Source organism: Rhincodon typus, chromosome 5 (genome assembly GCF_021869965.1).
Source record: "Rhincodon typus isolate 14 chromosome 5, sRhiTyp1.1, whole genome shotgun sequence".
NCBI classification, from domain to species: domain Eukaryota; kingdom Metazoa; phylum Chordata; class Chondrichthyes; order Orectolobiformes; family Rhincodontidae; genus Rhincodon; species Rhincodon typus.
Window position 1 is genome coordinate 82381318 of NC_063336.1, and position 20864 is coordinate 82402181.

Consider the following 20864-nt stretch of genomic DNA (forward strand, 5'->3'; position numbering starts at 1 on the left):
TTTTTTACATGTATAAATCATTATAACACTCAATGGCTAAAATCCAGACGCATGTATGCAATGAAAGTGGCCTGACTAATGTTTTAGTTAAAGTTGTTGAAGGATTTGTCCTCATACCACCTTTTCTTTTTTTGCATTATGCATGTTTCTCTTTCGAAATATCAAATATTAGAGATTGAGGGGGAACACAATCACTTGACGAATGAGCCAATTATTGTCCAATTATCTTTGCCTAACATCAACCAAACAGAAGAATATGATCCTTAATTGAACTGTTTGTTTTCTCCATTTAGTGTGACAGTAGTCTTGATGTTATTTCCACATCACCCCCTTGTACATGTGCCCCAGGACCAGCTGGCCCTAGAGGTCTAAAGGTAACATCTTATTTCTAAGAGGCTATAGTATAAAAGAGTTTATCAGAGAAGGAACTTATGACTTGATTAAGTGAACTGAAGTGAATTGAAAGTTATTTGGCAAATGCAGTGATTAATTGACTTAGTCCACAGAAGACAGAAAATAATTTCCTTTTTTAGAAAAAGGGGTCAGTCTTGAATAGCTGATCAATATTAATCATAAAACACAGACCTAATTTAATATCTTTCTATCTAAAACTGACAGCCAACAAAAGATTGTTAGTTAGTAAAAATTTGTGTTACATTGGAGGTCCTGTATTTTGATTTATCTCCTAACTTCATTTATTCAGCTTTCAGGTCCTCATCGCTTTGTTTATCAATATAATTGGTACCTATGTGTACCACGACAACTGGTTGTTCACTGTCTCGCTCCAGAATGTCCTGTAGCCACTCCATAACATCCCTGACCCTCGCACCAGGAGGCAACATACCATCCTCATTTAAAGTCTGCGGCCATACAAGTGCCAGTGTGTACTATTGAATCCTCTATTACTGTAGACTTGTCGCTTGCTTTCCTCTCCTGTGCAGCAGAGCCGCCTGTGATGCCATGAACTTAGCTGATGCTGCTTTCCCCTGAGAGATCATCTCCCCTAACAGCATTTAAAGTGGTATATCTGTTTGAGAGGGGAATGACCAAGGGGAACTCCTGCACTTCTTTCCTCAGCATTTACTTGTCTGATGGTGACCCATTCCCTTTCTGCATGTGTAATCCTCACTTGTGGTGTGACCACTTCAGTAAATATGCTGTCCACAACATTGAGGACTCTTTGGGCAGCTGCTTTGCAACTTACCACCTCTGTTGGGTCTGTCCTGCCAGTGGGACCTCTGGAGAGGCAATAGGCTAGTGGTATTATCACTGAACTATTAACTCAGAGACCCTAGTAATGTTCTGGGGACCAAGGTTTGAATCCCGCCATGGCAGAAGGTAGAATTTGAACTCAATAAAAATCTGGAATTAAGAGTCTAATGATTGTCAGGATGAAAGGAAACCCAGAGATAGTAGGAACTGCAGATGCTGGAGAATCCGAGACAACAAGGTGCAGGGCTGGATGAACACCCTTGAAGGGTCTAGGCCCGAAACGTCAGCCTCTCTGCTCCTATGATGCTGCTTGGCCTGCTGTGTTCATCCAGCCCTGCACCTTGTTGAAAGGAAACCCATCTGGTTCATGAATATCCTTTAGGGAAGGAAACCGCTATCCTTACCTGGTCTAGCCTACGTGTGACTCCAGATCCACAGCAATGTGGTTGACTCTTAACTGTCCTTTGGCCAATTCGGGATGGGCAATGAATGCTAGCCTAGCCAGTAATGCCCTCCTCCCATAAATGAATTAAAAAATTACAAACGACAAATAAGATGTTACAAACAAACATGGTCCTCAATTTTAACTAAATCTCCTACCACTGAAAAGCAGGATTGGGTTGAGCAAGAGTTACTATGTTAAAGTAAATACTACCCCATCAACTTATTCTACTCCCATTTATGTAGGTGGCTATCAAAGAGGTACCTATGAGGTAGCCTACTTAACATGCAAAAGTCATGCCCAGAGGACAGTTAAGAGTTAACTACATTGCTGTGAATCAGAAACTCTGGAGAATGGAAGAGGAACACCTACACAAAATTTTCAACGACAACGGATACCCAAGAAGTTTCATCCACAGATGCCTACAAAACAAAGGACAATCAGAGGACATGGTACAACAGAAGACACTAGCAACGCTACCCTACATCAAAAATATATCAGAAATGACTACCAGTCTCCTAAGACCACATAAGATCATGATTGCACACAAACCTACAGCAACACTGCGTCAAATGTTATCAAAGACTAAACACCCTATATCGGCAGTAAACAAGACCAACGTGATATACAGAATACCATGCAGCGAGTGCAATATACATTACATTGGACAAACAGGGAGGAAACTGATGACCTGGATATACGAACACCACCTGGCAGTGAAAAGACATGACCAATATTCACTTGTCTCAATACACACAGACAATGAGGGCCATCAGTTTGACTGGGACAAAGTGACCATACTGGGACAATAGAACACCAGACATGCAAGGAATTTCTGGAAGCCTAGTTCTCAACACGGGACTCCATTAACAAACATATAGAAATAGACCCTGTATACAGACGGCTGCTGAAACAACAGAACCAGAAGCAACAAGACCATCACACCAGAAGATCATATAAATCTGGAAGGAAACAGAACACCAACGCTTTGATTAGAGGTCACACTGATGATGTTGCCTAGAAGGATAACGAAATGTCTGCACACCACAGAACAACCAGCTCGGCGAGCTAATGAACAACTGGAACCACCATCATCCCAGTACCTAAGAAAGCACATGCAATAGGCCTGAATGACTACCGCCCAGTGACTCTGACCTCCATAATCATGAAGTGCTTCGAGAGGCTGGTGGTGGCTCACATCAGCTCTAGTCTCCCAGCCTGCCTTGATCCCCTGCAATTTGCCTACTGACGTAACAGGTCCACAGTGGACACTATTTCCCTAGCCCTGCACTCATCCCTGGAACGTCTGGACAACAAGGATACCCACGTCAGACACCTGCTCATTGACTATAGCTCCACCTTCAACACCATTATGCCCTCCATACTGATCTCAAAACTCTGAAACCTCTAACTTCAAATAATGCTGATCTTGAGGTTGGTTGGCTCACCAAGCTGGTTTGTTGTTCTGCAGACGTTTCGTTACCGTGCTTGGTAACATCCTCAGTGCAGCCCCTGATGAAGTGTCGGTGTGTTTTCCCGCATGGTTTTTAAACTCTGGGGTCTGTTGCGATGGATTGCCTCACTTCCGGGTTTCCTCTGTAGTGGAATGTATATGGGGTCGAGTTCAATGTGTTTATTAATAGCTGCTTCGTGGAGTGCCATGCTTCCAGGAATTCTCGTGCTTGTCTGCCTAGCCTGTCCCAGGATCTTGGTGTTGTCCCAGTCGAAGTCGTGGTTCTCCTTGTCCATGTGGATTGAGATGAGTGAGTATTGGTCGTGTCTTTTTGTAGCCAGTTGGTGTTCATATACTCTTGTTGTTAGATTCCTTCCTGTTTGTCTCATGTAGTGTTTCTCGCAGTCTCTGCAGGGGATCTTGTAGATGACATTGGTCCTGTCCATGGCGGGGAGTGGGTCTTTAGTTCGGGTGAGCACTTGTCGTAGGGTTGATGTGGGTTTGTGTGCCACTCTGATGCCCAGCGGTCGTAGAAGTCTTGTGGTGAGTTCTGACGTGTTCCCGATGTGGGGTAGTGTGATGAGTCCTGTAAGCATCTCCTGACCCAGTTCTTTGGATATCCATTATCCTTGAACACTTGGAAGAGGTATTCCTCCTCCTCTTGGCGTAGGTCCATGTTGCTGCAGTGTGTTATTGCCCTTTTAAATAGTGTTCGCACGCAGCTTCGTTTGTGTGTGCTGGGATGGTTACTATTGAAGTTCAATACCTGGTCTGTGTGTGTGGCTTTTCGGTGTACTTAGGTATGCAGTTCCCCATTTGTCTTGCGCTCTACCATGACGTCCAGGAATGGGAGTTGTTTGTTCTTCTCCTCCTCTTTGGTGAATTTTATTCCAGTGAGAGTGTTGTTTGTGTGTCTTTTCTAATTTGGTCCGTTTTACCAAATTAGAAGAGACACACAAACTCATAAACAACACCCTCACCGGAATAAAATTCACCAGAGAGGAGGAGAAGAACAAACAACTCCCATTCCTGGACGTCATGGTAGAGCGTAAGGCAAATGGGGAACTGCAAACGAAAGTACACCGAAAAGCCACACACACAGACCAGGTATTGAACTTCAATAGTAACCATCCCAGCACACACAAACAAAGCTGCCTGCGAACACTATTTAAAAGGGCAACAACACACTGCAGCAACATGGAACTACGCCAAGAGGAGGAAGAATACCTCTTCCAAGTGTTCAAGGATAATGGATATCCAAAGAACTGGGTCAGGAGATGCCTACAGGCGCAGCATCAGAAAGATTCTACAAGCCCCGACACACTCATCACACTACCCCACATCGGGAACACATCAGAACTCACCACAAGACTTCTACGACCGCTGGGCATCAGAGTGGCACACAAACCCACATCAACCCTACGACAAGTGCTCGCCTGAACTACAGACCACTCCCTGCCATGGACAGGACTAATGTCATCTACAAGATCCCCTGCAGAGACTGCGAGAAACACTACATTGGACAAACAGGAAGGAAACTAACAACAAGAGTATATGAACACCAACTGGCTACAAAAAGACATGACCAACACTCACTCATCTCAATCCACATGGACAAGGAGAACCACGACTGCGACTGGGACAACACCAAGATCCTGGGACAGGCTAGGCAGAGACAAGCACGAGAATTCCTGGAAGCATGGCACTCCACGAAGCAGCTATTAATAAACACATTGAACTCGACCCCATATACATTCCACTACAGAGGAAACCCGGAAGTGAGGCAATCCATCGCAACAGACCCCAGAGTTTAAAAACCATGCGGGAAAACACACCGACACTTCATCAGAGGCTGCACTGAGGATGTTACCAAGTACGGTAACGAAACGTCTGCAGAACAACAAACCAGCTCGGCGAGCCAACCCAAGCTACAGATCTACTCCAAAACCTTAGAATGCTGATCTTGTTAATGTTGATCTTGCCTAGTGCACATGCTGTGTGGTGTAACCTGTATGCCTTACTCTGTCCAAGTCTTTTTCTTTTACCCTGTGATCTTTATGTCCTTGATTACTATGATCTGCCTGTCCTGCTTGCAAACAAAGTTTTTCACTCTACTTCGGTACTCGTGACAATAAATCAAATCAAATCGAATGATGGTAACATGTTGCAATATTAGCAACATGCCAAGGGGAGTCTTACAGCGAATGTGATAGGATGCAAGGTGGTTAGGGTAGACAGCTAACTTCAGTTCCCTGGGATATCAGCCTATAACCAGACCTATACGTGTATTAGATTCTGAAATCCTCACTCCATTCCATGCCCTCACCCCCTATATGGCCCCGTATTCTCTTGTGACCCAAATGAGGGAGGTGGTGCTGTTAGGGTAATGTCACTAAGCTAGTAATGCAAAGGTTCAGGCAAATGTTCACAGGACATGACTTGAATCCAATACCTCCCCAGTTACAGATCAGTCAAGCAACAAACTGATAATGTCATATTCCTAGAAACATATGTTATAGACAGTGATCCAGACTGTACCATCATCATCCCTGGGTGTGTCTTATCCCATTGGCATGACATACCCAGCAGAGGTGGCATACATATTTGGCACCCTACCTTTGGCACCCTATCCACTTGGAATCCAAAACACCTGTCACCCACCGCCTGACACTTTAACCCTCTAACCACTTGGCACATAAAAAAGGGAAAAGTGACAAACTGCTTGAGATTACAACTCTTTGGAAAATTCAGGCCCATGTTTTTAACAAACGGTAGTAAAAATCTGAATCTCTGTTACTCAAAACGGAGACCAATGATTTTTGCTCGGTTGGGATATTAAATGAGATAGAGTGGGGAAAAGGATTTGAGCAAATCAATCATGATGCAGTTAATGATAGAATCCAGCAGAGTGGTTTAATTGCCTAATATGGTCAAGATGGCAGCAGAGTAGGCTGCACCAACTGGAGCTCCTCCGTTCCTTTTGTTTCTTTCTCTTTTTTTTATCTCTTTGGTTTCTCAATGGGTCTGGGCCCGGTCTCTCAGTGGCTTGTGGCAGGTCCTGGGCCTGGTCTCTTGGCGGCGTGGCGTCTCTCAGCCTAGTCTCCTGGAAGCTCGTGGTGAGTCCTGGGCCTGGTCTCTTGGCGGCATGGTGGCTCTCAGCCTCATCTCTTAATGGCTCCTGGCGGGTCCTGGCCTAGTCTCTCGCTGGCTTGTCGTGGCTCTCAGCCTGGTCTCTCAGCGTCTCTCAGCATGTTCTCTTGGTAGCTTGTGGCGGGTCTGGGGCCTGGTCTCTTGCAGGTCTCAGCCTGGTCTCTTGGCAGCATATGTTGTTCGTTCTCATGTTGGTGTCTCGGCTCAGCGTGCGAGTGGATCCTGCCATGTTCCTGAAGCACCCAAGGGGAATGGAGAGGTGGAAGTTTCAGCAGCAACAACAGTATCTGCAGAGGCTGCTTCAAGAACAGACAGCTGAGGTCTCCCAGAGAGCAAGATAAATGGAGTTCTCATCAAAGACTGTTGAACTTTTAGCTTATTCCTTTATTTTCCCAGTTTAAACTATGAAAGACTTTAATGTAATCTATAAGCTATTTCTTTATTTTTCGAATATTCTATGAAATAATGCTTAACTTTTTAGCTTTCATTTCTCTTACTACTTTGGACCTAAGCTTTTTCTGTACCTAGGTACTTTGGTACAATGTGTGGCGAAATTATATACTTTTCTCTGTGCTCCTATATTTCTGTACTTGAGTACACATAACAATAAAATCTAAAATCTATTTTCAAATTCCTGGCTGTTTGGAAGATCCATTCAGAAAGTAACAGGGAGATAGCCAGTTCAAGACATACTTAAAACTATACTTTCGGGCAGTTGCTTTTCTCGGAGCGATACTCATCCACTTCAATAACTGTGCTGGGGAAGCTCCTTAGAAATTCCTAATGTTTAGTCATTGTTTTTCAAATGATATTACATACCTATATATTGTGATTGCTGTTGTTGTGACAGGTTATTGTGAATGTTAGAAAATATTCTTTGCTTTTAATTCAGTTACGTGAAAGTAATGCTCATAATGGCCAGGCAAGCTGTAAAAATAAAGTTGGCATATTTTGTAAAGTTCTACAAATGCATCAAGTCATAAAGCAGATCCCTTAAACTAATGTGAATGTAGCTTGTGAGGATAATGTATTTGTTAAAAAGAATTGTTACCAGATCCTAAAAGGAATAAACATTAAATTTTTGGTGACTTTTCAGATGTGGTATTCTGTCCTTAGTTTGCTGAGTATTCTGTTTCAGTATGTTGTTTGTGTGAAGTGAAAAAGGCAGATACATTTTTGACAAAGATTTTACTGAAAGAAACTGATGAAGTAATTGTGTTTACAGGCAAAGTTGACTTCAAACATGTTTTTTCTATTTGCATAATGTTGTGGCTTGTGAGATTAATTCTGTGTGATCTATATATTTAGTTACAGCATGCAAATGATTCAAGTGCATCTAAAAAATTGTTTTGTATCCTACATGCTAAGCAGTATTTTATTTTTCAATAATCACTGTGCCTAAACATCAAGTAACATTTATTTCTCAGCTCACAACAGCTGAATTTGCAACAGTGTTGTATGGAACAATACAACTGAAAGGCCTCTGTTTGAGGGGATTAGAAACAAGCTCAGACAATGCTCATTTTAATTTTTAGTTTGGTTTCCTTTAGGGAGAACGTGGAGTTTCTGGGGAACATGGTGATGCAGGAAGACCTGGTGCAGATGGTAAGCCTGTGAGTACTAAATGGTTTACTCATTTGAAGAAAGCTATCGTGGCTTTTTATGAGATACATTTCTTCTTCTAAGATTGATGTTTTAATTTGATCAGAATTTTCCAGCCCTCCCCCCATTATTTTTATTATCAATTGTATTCCATAAAGTTACTCATGTCATACTTAAGTGTATTTTAACCATTTTACATAGTTTTTTTTCCAAATTACTTTGAGTAAAGATGATATTCTTAAAAATCAATTGGTGGAAAATTGACTGACACTAATTGCAATTAACCTGCTCCCATTCAAAATAATACAGGCAGCACGGAAATTTGTGCTGCCTGTTAAGTTAAATGATAGTGGCACGCAACCCAGCACTGAACATACATTTGAGTTGCTGTGGACCTCATCAAGTGTTCTAAGTTTGTACAAGCTGACCATAAATTACTTAGTATATTTAACTAGCTGCGATATAAAACAACATACTGCTTTATATGTGGCCTCATTTCACAAAATATTTTTTGCTTCCCACAAGAGAGGTTGATAAGTATGTGGTTCAGGTGACAAGGGATACAGAATCACAGAATTGTTACATTTCAGAAGGATGCCATTCAGTCCATAGTGTCTGTTCTGGACTTCTGAGTATTTTTAACATAATGTCAATCTCTAACTTTTCCTGTAACTTTACATACTGTTGCCTTCTAAATAATCATCCAGTACCTTCTTGAATACCTCAGTTGAACCTGCCTCCAGGCAGTGCATTCCATGCCGTAAATACACTGTGTGAAAAAATTGTTTCTCACCTTGCATTTGCTTCTTTTGCAAAATATTTTTAAATTTTGCCCTCTAGCTCTCGATCTTTTTGCAGATAGGAGCAGATTTGCCCTATCTCTGCTGTTCAGACCCTTCATAACTTTGTAAATTTCCACAAATCTCCTGCTAGCCTTTTCCTTCCAAGGAAAACAGTCCAAAAGCCTCTCTGCTCCTATGATGCTGCTTGGCCTGCTGTGTTCATCCAGCCCTGCACCTTGTTGTCTCGGATTCTCCAGCATCTGCAGTTCCTACTATCTCTAGTCCAAAGTCTTCCAGTCTTCCCTCGTGACTGAAGTATTTACTCCACGGTACTTTTTTCATTGATGTGTTATGTACTTTCTCCATTGCATTCACAGCTTTCCTCTCATGTGGCACCCAGAATTGTGCACAGTACTCTAGCTGGATCTAACCAGTGTCTTATATAAGTTTATCATAACCTCCCTGCTCTTGTACTCTATGCCCTTATTTATGAAACCGAGAATATGTATGTACTATTAACAGCTCTCTCTGTTATTAACAGCTCTCACCTGTCCCGCAATCTGTAATAGTTTACACACACATACACACAGGTCTCTCTTCTCTTGCACATCCTGTTTTATACTGTCGCACCATTTCTTTTTGTACCAAAGTGTATTGTCTCACACTTCTCTGCAATAAACTTCATCTACCACCCATCTACCTACTTCAGCTGTCTGAAAAATACCCATTAGCCATTACTTAATGTTCCGATCTCTCAGCCGGTTTTGTACCAATGTAGCTACTGTCCCTTCCATTCTATGTATGTTTTCCCTGTAACCAGCCTCATGTCTGTTGTGTGGCACTATATTGAATGGCTTTTGGTAGCCTGTGTATACCACATCAATGGTTTTCCCCTCTTCAACCATCTCTGTTACCTCTTCGAAATATCCAGAGTTAAACTCATTTTTCCTTTAACAAATCCATGCTGACCCTTCCGAATCAATCCACATTTTTCTATTATTAATTGTTTCTGGAGGTTTCCCACACCAACGTTTAACCTAATTTATAGGCCAATCTTTATAATCTTTTGAACAAGGGTGTGATGTTTGCAATTTTTAGATCCTCTGTCACCATCCAGGGAAGATTGATTGCCAGAGCATCTGTAATTTCCACTCTCACTTCCTTTAACTAACTTGGATGCAAATCATCAGATTGTAGTGCTTTAGCAACTTTAAGTAATGACAGCTTATCAAATATCAATTTTAGCCCTCTGAGTGACTGGGTTTCCTCTCCAGTCATTGTGTCCTGGCAGGATTGTCTGAAACGTAAATACAGATTAACTATTAATTTAACATTTCTGCCCTGTTTCTTGTCTCTATTGTAAATTTCCTTTTTGGTCCCTAATCAGCCCTACTGTTCTTTTTATACTGTTTTACTATTGGTTGCTTATAGGAGCTTTAGGATTTCCTTTTATGCCAGTCTTTTCTCATAATCCCCTTTTGCTTCTCGAATGTACTTTTTCACCTTACTTTTGAATCTTCTGCATTCAGCTTGGTTATCAACTACATATGCTACCTGACACCTGTCATTAGAACACTTGTTTTTCATTAACTTAATATTTATCTCTTCGTTATCAAAGAAGTTCTGGATTTGTTTGTCCTACCTTTCCCTTTGGAGAGAATATATCTTGGTTGTATCTAAACTATCTCATCTTTGAAGATAGTCCATTGTTCAACCACTGTTTTCCTGCCAGCCTCTTGTCCCAGTCTATCTAGCCCAGCAGTTCTTGATCCATTGAAGTGCCTGAATTCTCCTGAACACAATCTAGGAATGTTTGTCTCTTACTGCCCTTAATACTGCCATTATCTCAGTCGATGTATGAACAATCAAAGTCTCCCATTGTAACTATTCTATGATGTTTACACCACTCTGTAATTTCCTTGCAGATTTCCCATTAGCTGATGGTCTGTATATTACGGTATAATTCCTTAGCTGTAGCCAAATTGATTCTGAACTTTAACCCTTTGAAACATCCTGTCTCCAGTACTGCAATGCTCTTCTTTACCAAAAAAGGCCACTGTTGCTCCCTTTTCCTCTTTCCTATCTTTTCTGAACACCTTTGTAACCATGAATATTTAACACCTATATCTGCCCATCCTTGAGCAACAGCCCTGTTATTACAGCAATATCATAATCCCACAAGGTAATATGCCTATAATGCCCCAATCTTATTAACTGTACTTCATACATTCACGTACATGCATTGTCACTGTGTAATAATTTCACTTCATTACTTTCTCCCTTACTCTGATTCTGCATACTAATTCACTATTCTTTAGTGCTATCTGCCTCTCCCAGCATTTTGTGTACTCTGATAATACTTTCTAAAATTACCTGCTGGTTCCTATACCCTCTTCAGATAGTTTATACCCTCCCCAACTACTGATATGTTGCTGAGTGAATAAAGGAAAAGCTAGGTCAACTCTTGTATGTTGCATTGAATAAGACAGAAAAGGTTTACAAAGATGTTGCCAGGATTGGAGACTTTGGTAATAGGGAGAGCTGAATAGGCTGGGCCGTTTTTCCCTGGGGCGTTGGAGGCTGAGGGGTGACCTTGTAGAGGTTTAAAAAATCATGAGGGGCATGGATAGAGTGAATAGTCTTTTCCCCAGATATAGAGAGTCCAAAACTAGAGTGCTTAGATTTAAGGTGAGAGGGGAAAGATTTAAAAAGACCTGAGGAGTAACTTTTTCATGGCAGAAGGTGAACGCGTATGGAACAAGCTACCAGAGAAAGTAGTGGAGGCGTGTACAATTACAACATTTAAAAGGCATCTGGATTGGTATATGAATAGGTAGGGTTTAGAGGAATATGGGCCGGTGCTGGCAAATTGGACTAGGTCAGATAGGATGTCTGGTAGGCGTAAACAAGCTAGACCGAAAGGTCTGTTTTCATGCTGTATGACTCTTATAATATATATTTCCTTCTGAAACTCTTAAAAATTCAGCTTATACATGTGCATGCTTTACTAGAATACAATGAGTGGAATCCATGAATTACATGGATTATGGTGAGAAATCTGGGAGAATTGCATGGAAAGTTAAGCAACACGTCCCTCAACTTTGGAAGCAACAAGTTGCATTTTCCAACACTGTTCTGAATATCAAGATGAGATTCTTCCTCAGGGGTGGCAAGATAATGATTGTTGCTTTTTTATCACAGTCGTTAACATAAACCTCGCCTCATTAATATGCAGCTTTCCATCATACTGCCTGCCGGTGGAAACTAGATACCAAGAATTCCCAACATGAAAATGTGAACTGGTATCTGGTAACTGGTACCTGGTACCTCACCGCTTGTTCCTCCAGACGCCCAGGTCTCAAGACACGCTCCATGGGTAGCAACCATAGGCTCCCTGTGTCCACGAACACTGGTATTCTACACATGCCAGCCATGACACATTATAGCGCATGTCTGATCCAACTAAAGTACACATTGTCGCATTAATATTGCACCTTGAGGTGCAAGAATAGTTTGCATGCAGGGACAGACACCCAGTTTACAAACAGGTCCAGTTTGCATCGCATGGCTACTCGTACAGGCCCCACTGCCCCAAAGCAGCCCCAGTATTCCAGAAATCTAAAACACTCGTTCATACAAATTCTCTCCAGCCATGCATTCATCTGGACCACCCTACTTCTGTACTCAGTGGCACGTGGCACCAGAAATAATCCAGAGATTATTACTTCTTTGGTCCTGATTTTACTCTACTTTTTAGCTGCCTAAATTGTGTTTGCAGGACCTCATCCCTTTTTCTACCTATGTCATTGGTACCAAAATGTAGCATAATCGCTGGCCTCTTTTTCCTCATCTTTCAGAATTCCTTGCAGTTGTTTATTGACATTCTGGCCCTGGCACCAGGGAAGCAATATACCATCCTGAAGTCTCTTTTGCAGTTGCAGAAACGCCTGTCTGTTCCCCTTATAATTGAATCCCCTACCACTACAACACTACCATTCTTCTTCCTCTCCTCTTGTGCAGCAGACCCACCCATAGTGCCATGAATTTGGCTTCCACTGCTTTCCCCTAACCAGTCATCTTCCCTAACAGTATCCAAAGCAGCATATCTGTTAGAAAGGGGGAATGGCCACAGAGGTCCCCTGCACTCCCCGCCTTCCTCTACTGTTTGGTGGTCACCCATCCTTTTTCTCCTGTTCAGTCTTCACTTCAGTGTGACCATCTTACTGAATGTGCTGTCCACACGTACTCAGCATTGTTCCACAGTGCATTCACCTGCAGATCCAGCTTGAAATGCAGGCAGCCTGCAGTTGCAGCTGCATACACTCTTGCACATGTGGTCACCAGGGACAAGTGAAGCTTCCATGATTAGCCACATAATACTTACTGTTCATGCCATACCTACAGTGATGAGAGAGCTTCTTTAATTTGAGGCTGGTAACTGCTTCCTTTCACAAATGCACTGTCAGTGCATTCTCATTTTCAGTTGTGGTATAATAGGAGTCCAGGATTTCATTACTTTCAACTTATCTCATCGTGTGGGGTCTTTTGCCAACATTTTTAAAATCTACATCAAAAGTGTTGGCGATTGGTCCCTGGGCAAGGATCTCAATTCATGATTCTAGGCAGAACACCACCTCCACCCCAAAATCATTATTCTCTTGGATAAGCAGGAAAGAATTGGTATCCCTTCTTTATTTAACCTATCTTTGCCTCAGTTGATTGCAGAATGTTAACACAATGGAACCTTTCCCTTCTGGATACATTCCCGGTTCCAATGTATGATTTAAAGGAACCAACTTAAACAAGCTTCCTTGGATTAAGGAAAGGGTGTGTTTGAGTTACTAAAATGTGAGCAAAAATAATAAAGCATAACAAACATACAAATAGATTAGAAATGAGAAGTGAGACATCACAACAGTTATAAAAAGACATGTTTGTTAGGGCTTGATGATTGCAGCTGTTAAATTGAGTGGTTCTAGTAGTGCTGAATTTGTCAGTTGAATTGTTGGTCTGGTTCTGCAAGTTAGTTGAAGGAGTAGTCCTGTTTCTTTTTTGACAGTGGCTTTGCTGACTTGCAATTTGCTTCCAGCAATTAGCAAGAAAGATTTTGTTTTACTTGAAGGGATGCCTTGTAAATAATCTTAAGCCAGGACCTTTATAGCCCTGTACAACTAGGACACCAGTTTAACCTACTGAGCTAGCAGTTTTTCAACTCTCGCACTTGTGTATTCCTCGAAGTGAAAAACACAAAATTGCCTTTCACCCAGAACTGCTTTCTTTTATCTCACATCAGGTTGATAGTGTGGTCGATAGATCACAGGAGAGTTTCTGCTGAAGTTGAAATCACCCTCATTTGATTTGCAACCACAGGAGATTATAGTTCCATTTTACATTGCATCTCTTCCTTTGAAGTGTCTCTGTTTGAAGTTCCCCGACACCCATTGATGCAACATTGCTATAAGACTCTATAAGTTTTCCAGCTCCTGAATGATGTGAACATTGATAAGAAAGTTGGGGAAATCATGTGAAATTGGCAGTAAGGAGATTCCCAACTTTGATAGCAAACAATACTGATTTTTCAATCAAGTGTTGAGCAGCAAGATAAGATTCTTGTTAGTGAATGGTAAGAGTATAATTTACATGCATTAGCATATGTTGACATCTCACTATTAGCATATGTTGACATCTCACTATTATCTAATTTCACCTAGTTGATATGCAGTTTCTCACTCTCTCACCTGCTGGATAGAATTTAGATGGTGACAGTTCCCGACATGAAAATCAGAGCGGCAACCTGGTGAATCTAGCTCACCACTAGCTCCAGCAGCCCTCCATTTTGGACATCAGTCACCAACATTTCAGGGCATTCTTCCTGGGTAGCTACCCCACACAGTCCTCATCCAGCAGAACTTCCAGGTTTAGTCAGCAAAGTGGACTTCCAGTGTCCCTCTGTCTGACATCTCTGGAGCAATTGACGGGAATTATGCAGGCAGCACTGGACTGCCAGCACTTAACTAGATGGATAATTAAGCTTTAAGGTGGTGGTGGACCAGGAATCTGAGGTGGTTGCCGCTAGCAATGTCGCATCAGTGGGTGTCGGGGAACTTCAAACAGAGACACTTCAAAGGAAGAGATGCAATGCAAAATGGAACTATAATCTCCTGTGGTTGCAAATCAAATGAGGGTGATTTCAACATCAGCAGAAACTCTCCCACCTGCGGCAAGTGTAATAATCAGTAGGGTGCTACGGGAGCATAGTGCATAGATAATGTGGCGAGTTTGGAAAGACAGGATGCAAAATCTCACTAGGGCTCACTGATAGAAACTATTTATATAACTTGCCAAAATTGAAACTTGTCCAATTTCTGCTAAAATTCAGCCCATGATCTCTCTCAGGACTGAGTATGATCCAGAAAGGAATTTTCAGACATACATTGAATAACATTGTCAGAATTTACATTCCCAGCCACTTTTAGCTCACATCCTTTTCAAGAAAAAAAGCCATGTCTTATTTTGAAGATCAATATGTCTATAAGTAATTCGTGGCAATAACCCATTATCGTAACATTAGCATCTGGCCTCATCTTGGTGAGGAAGATATTTGCCTTATCCTGATGTCCTATTTTATTCACTGTCAGCCAAATATATAACCTATATTTATAACTGTGTTTGTCTTCTCAGTTAAGGTTAAATTCATCCTACTGTGCCAAAATATGTCATGGCCAGAGGGCTGCAGCGCTGGGAGCTGAAAAGTCACCTTACACAAGTTTATAATATCACGAGGGACATGGATAAGGTCTTTCCCCCAGGGTAGGAGAGTCCAAAACTAGAGGGCATAGGTTTAAGGTGAGAGGGAAAGGATTTAAAAGGGACCTGGGGGCAGCTTTTTCACAGAGTGGGTGGTACGTGTATAGAATAAGCTGCCAAAGGAAGTGGTGGAAGCTGGTATAATTACATCATTTAAAAGGCATCTGGCTGGGTACATGATTAGGAAGGGTTTAGAGGGATATGAGCCAAATGCTGACAAATGGGATTAGATTAATTTAGGATATCTAGTTGGCACCGACGAGTTGAACCGAAGGGTCTGACTCTATAAGACCATAAGAAATAGGTGCAAAAATTAGGCCATTCAGCCCATCAAGTCTGCTCCATCATTCAATCATGGCTGATACGTTTCTCAATCCCATTCTCCTGTTTTCTCCCCATAACCCTTGAACCCCTTGACAATCAGGAACCTATCTATCTCCATCTTAAATATACTAAATGACCTGGCCTCCACAGCCTTCTGTGGCGGTGAATTCCATAGATTCAGTACCCTCTGGCTGAAGAAGTTTCTCCTTATGATCTAAAAGGTCTTCCCTTTACTCTAAGATTGTGCTCTCGGGTCCTAGTCTCTCCTACCAATGAAAGCATCTTCTCAACATACACCCGGTCCAGGCCATTCGGTTTCTGTAAGTTTCAATTAGATCCCCCCTCATGCTTCTAAACTCCATTGAGTATAGACCCAGAGTCCTCAAACATTTCTCATATGTTAAGCTTATCATTCCTGGGACTTTTTCTCATTCCTGTGCTGTACATTTCTTTGCATCTATGAAGAAAAGTTCCAAAGAAAACTGCTTTCTCTTCTATGATTTTACATTTGAATTTTGTTTTCTTTTAAAAATGGACAAATGTATTGGACTCATATAATGACTGAGGCTGATCACATGATTGTGTTTCCTAAAGCTTCTGAACTCTCTGCATTATTTAAACATGTTTAGTTTAACCTTCCTTCTATAATCTAGAGTGGCACAGTGGCTCAGTGGTTAGCGCTGCTGCCTCACTGCACCAGGGACCTGGGTTTGATTCCAGCCTTGGGCAACTAACTTTGTGGAGTTTGCACATTCCCCCATGTCTGTGTGGATTTCTTCCGGGTGCTCCGGTTTCCTCCCACAGTCCAAAGATGTGCAGGGTAGGTGGATTGACCATGTTAAATTGCCCATAGTGCCCAGGGATATTTGGGTTAGACATGGGAAATGCAGCGGTGGGGGAATGGTTCTGGGTGGGATGCTCTTTGGAGGGGTGGTGCGGACTTGTTGGGCTGAAGGCCTGTTTCCACACTGTAGGGATTCTATGATTTTAGCTGAACTGACACAAAGGGCTTGGAGACAAGTCATCTCTCAAGGACAGCATCAAAACCCATTGTGTCAGCAACAAAAGAATCTAGTTGATTCAGATCATGAAGGAAAATATTATTGGATATTGACCTCCAGGAAGTTGTAACTCACGTGAACTGATTTTTAATATCCCTGGATCTAGTTTCCATTTATAACCTAACAGGACGTTTGTTTCATTGCAAATCCTATCGGATTGCGTGGATTGGTTGGAGTGGCATTAGAGGCAATGAGCAATTTACAAGAGCATGGGGGTGTGATGGATGGCAGTTGCAGGGAAGGAGATAAACCGAAGGTGCAGCTAGGTAGGTGGGTGGCTTCCAGGAAAGGTAGGAGGGGGAGGCAGGTAGTGCAGGAGTCTCCTGGGCTTTCCCCATCTCAAACAAGTATGCTGTTTTGGAAAATGTAGGGGGTGATTGACTCTCAGGGGAATCTAGCACTGACAGCCAGGTTTCTGGTACTGAGACGGGCTCTAGTGTAACAAGGGATACAGCAGGTTGCAAGCAATCAATTGTGATAAGGGGACTCTCTAGTCAGAGGCACAAACAACCGATTCTGCAGCCAACAGCGAGACATCAGAATGGTGCGTTGCTTCCCTGGAGCCAGGATCAAGGATATCTCGGAGAGTGTCTGGAATATTCTCAAATGGGAGAGAGACCAGCAGGGAGTTGTTCTACACATTGGAACTAATGATGTAGGAAAAGAAAAGGACGAGATTCTGAGGAGAGAATATAGGAAGTTAAGCAGGAAGTTAAAAAGTACGTACTCGAGGTTGGTAATATCCAGATTACTCCCAGTGCCACAAGCTAGTTAGAGTAGGAATATGAGGATAAAGCAGATGAATGCGTGACTGCTGGTGTAGGGGAGAAGGATTCACATTTTTGGATCATTGGAATGCCTTGGTGTAGACGTGACCTGTATGAGAAGGACAGATTGCACTGGAATTGGAAGGGGACTAAATATGCTATTGGGAGATTTTCTAGAGCTGCACACGAGGAGTAAACCTGGGACAGGGGTGTCTCACAGGCACCCAGGCAGACAGTGAGGAAAGAGATAGTCTGAGGCTGGTACAGTTGGGAAAAGCAGTAAGTCAAATAGACAGGGCAGGCAGGAACAAAGTAGAGAATGAGGTAGGGCTAATAAACTGCATTTATTTCAATGCAAGAGGCCTTACAGGTAAGGCAGATGATTTAAGGGCATGGGTGGGGACATGGGACTGGGATATCATAGTGATTACAGAGATGTGGTTCAGGGTTGGACAGGACTGGCAGTTTAATGGTCCCAGGGTATAGATGCTATAGGAAGGATAGAAAGTTTTTTTGAGGTGGGGAGGAAACAAGAGAGGAGGGGTGTGGCGTTTTTGATTAGGGATATCATCACGGCTGTATTTAGGGAGGATATTCCTGGGAGTACATCAGGAAAATTATTCGGGTAGAACTGAGAAATAAGAAAGGGATGATCACTTTATTGGGATTGTGCTATAGAAGCCAGTGGGAAATTGAAAAATAAATTTGTAAGGAAATCACAGTTATCTGTAAGAATAAGAAGGTGAATATGGTAGGGGATTTTAACTTTCCAAACATAGACTGGGACTGCCACAGTGTTAAGAGCCTTGGTGGCGAGGAATGTGTTAAGTGTGTACAAGAAAATTTTCTGATTCAATATGAACCTACTAGACAAAGTGCAAAACTTGACTTACTCTTGGGAAATAAGGCAGGGCAGGTGACAGGGGGAGCACTTTGGTGCCAGTGACCATAATTCTATTAGTTGTAAAAGGATGTTGGAAGAGGATAGACCAGATCTAAAAGTTAAAGGTATAAATTGGAGGAAGGCCAATTTTGATGGTATTAGGCAAGAACTTTCAAAAGTTGATTGGGGGCGAATGTTTGCAGGTAAAGGGATGATTGGAAAATGGGACGCCTTCAAACATGAGATAATGTGAGTCCAGAGACAGAATATTCCTGTCAGGGTGAAGGGCAAGGCTGGTAGGTGTAGGGAATACTAGATGATGAGAGAAATTAAGGTTTTTGTCAAAAATAAGAAGGAAGCATATGTCAGGTATAGACACCAGAAATAGAGTATTTCCCTAGAAGAGCATAAATGCAGTAGGAGTATATGTAAGAAGGAAATCAGGGAGGGCAAAAAGAGGACATGAGACAGCTTTGGCAAAAAGGATTAAGGAGAATCCAAAGGGATTCTACAAATACATTAAGGACAAAAGAGTAGCTAGGGAGAGAATAGGGTCCCTTAATGATCAGCAAGGCCACCTATGTGTGAAACCGCAGAAGACAGGGGAGATACTAAATGAGTATTTTGCATCAGTGTTTACTGTAGAGAAGGATATGGAAGCTTGAGCATGTGGGGAAAAAGCAGCATCTTGAAAAATGCCCACATTACAGAGGAGGAGATGCTGGACGTCTTAAAATGCATAAAAGTGGATAAATCCTCAGGATCTGATAAGGTGTACCCTAGAACTCTGTGGGAAGCTAGGGAAGTGATTGCTGGGCCCCTTGCTGAGATATTTGTACCATCGATAGTCACAGGCGAGGTGCCAGGAGACTGGAGGTTGGCTAATGTGGTTCCCCTATTTAAGAAAGGCGTTAAGGAAAAGCTAGGGAACTAAAGACTGGTGAGCTGGACATCGCTGATGGGCAGGTTATTGGAGGGAATCCTGAGGGACAGGATGTACATGTATTTGGAAAGGCAAGGACTGATTAGGGATAGTTAACATCGTTTTGTGCGTGGGAAATAGCATCTCACTAACTTGATTGCATTTTTTGAAGAAGTAACAAAGTGGATTGATGAGGGCAGCGTGGAGGATGTGATCTATTTGGACTTCAGTAAGGCATTTGACAAGGTTCCTCATGGCAGATTGGTTAGCAAGGTTAGATCACATGGAATAGAGGGAGAACGACCCATTTGGATACAGAACTGGCTCAAAGGTAGAAGACAGAGGGTGGTGGTGGAGGTTTGCTTTTCAGCCTGAAGGCCTGTGACCAATGGTGTACCACAAGGATCAGTGCTGGGTCCACTACTTTTTGTCATTTATTTGAATGATTTGGATGTGAACATAGGAGATATGGTTAGTAAGTTTGCAGATGACACCAAAATTGGAGGTGTAGCGGTCAGCGGAGAAGGTTACCTCAGAATTCAATGGGATGTTGATCAGATGGACCAATGGGCCGAGGAGTGGCAGATGGAGTTTAATTTGGATGAATGTGAGTTGCTGCATTTTGGAAAGGCAAATCAGAGCAGAACTTATGCACTTCCTGGTAAGGCCGTGTGGAGTGTTGCTGAACAAAGAGACCTTGGAGTGCAGGTGCATGGTTCCTTGAAAATGGAGTCGCAGGTAGATAGTGAAGAATGTATTTGGTGTGCTTGCCTTAATTGGTCAGTGCATTGAGTATAGGAGTTGAGAAGTCAGGTTGTGGCTATACAGGACATTGATTCGACCACTTTTGGAATACTTTGTGCAATTCTGATCTCTCTGCTATAGGAAGGATGTTGTTGAAACTTGAAAGCGTTCAGAAAAATTTACAAGGATGTTGCCTGGGTTGTAGAGTTTGAGCTATAGAGAGAGGCTGAAAAGACTGGCGCTATTTTCCCTGGAGCTTTGGAGGCTGAGGGGTGACCTTATAGAGGTTTATAAAATTATGAGGGGTATGGATAAGGTAAATAGGCAAGGTCTTTTCCCTGGGGTGGGAAAGTCCAAAAATAGAGGGCATAGGTTTAAGGTGAGATGGGAAAGATTTAAAAGGTTTTTCACATAGAGGGTGGTGCGTGTATGGAAAGAGCTACCAGAGGAAGTGGTGAAGGCTGGTACAATTACAACATTTAAAAGAAATCTGGATGGGTAAATGATTAGGAAAGGTTTAGAGGGATGTGGGTCAAATGCTGGTAAATGGGACTAAGTTTATTTAGGATATCTGGTTGGCATGGACAAGTTGGACTGAAGGGTCTCTTTCCATGCTGTATATCTCTACTGCTGTATGACTCTATCTCCTCTCCTGTCCTGTCTATCTGAATTTCGTGAGTGCTTGAGTGCGTGGATGGAGTAACAAAGCAATTCT

General features: G+C 42.3%; 1 protein-coding gene across 1 annotated transcript in view; it reads left to right on the forward strand.

Moving 5' to 3' along the window:
- The window catches only part of LOC109921805 (collagen alpha-1(XXI) chain), a 300122-nt gene that overhangs the window by 104420 nt on the left and 174838 nt on the right, over window positions 1-20864 (forward strand). Inside the window, exons 9-10 of the mRNA XM_020521855.2 lie at window positions 294-374; window positions 7808-7870. Of these exons, the coding sequence (XP_020377444.2) occupies window positions 294-374; window positions 7808-7870 (144 nt within the window). The remainder of the gene's footprint in view (window positions 1-293; window positions 375-7807; window positions 7871-20864) is intronic.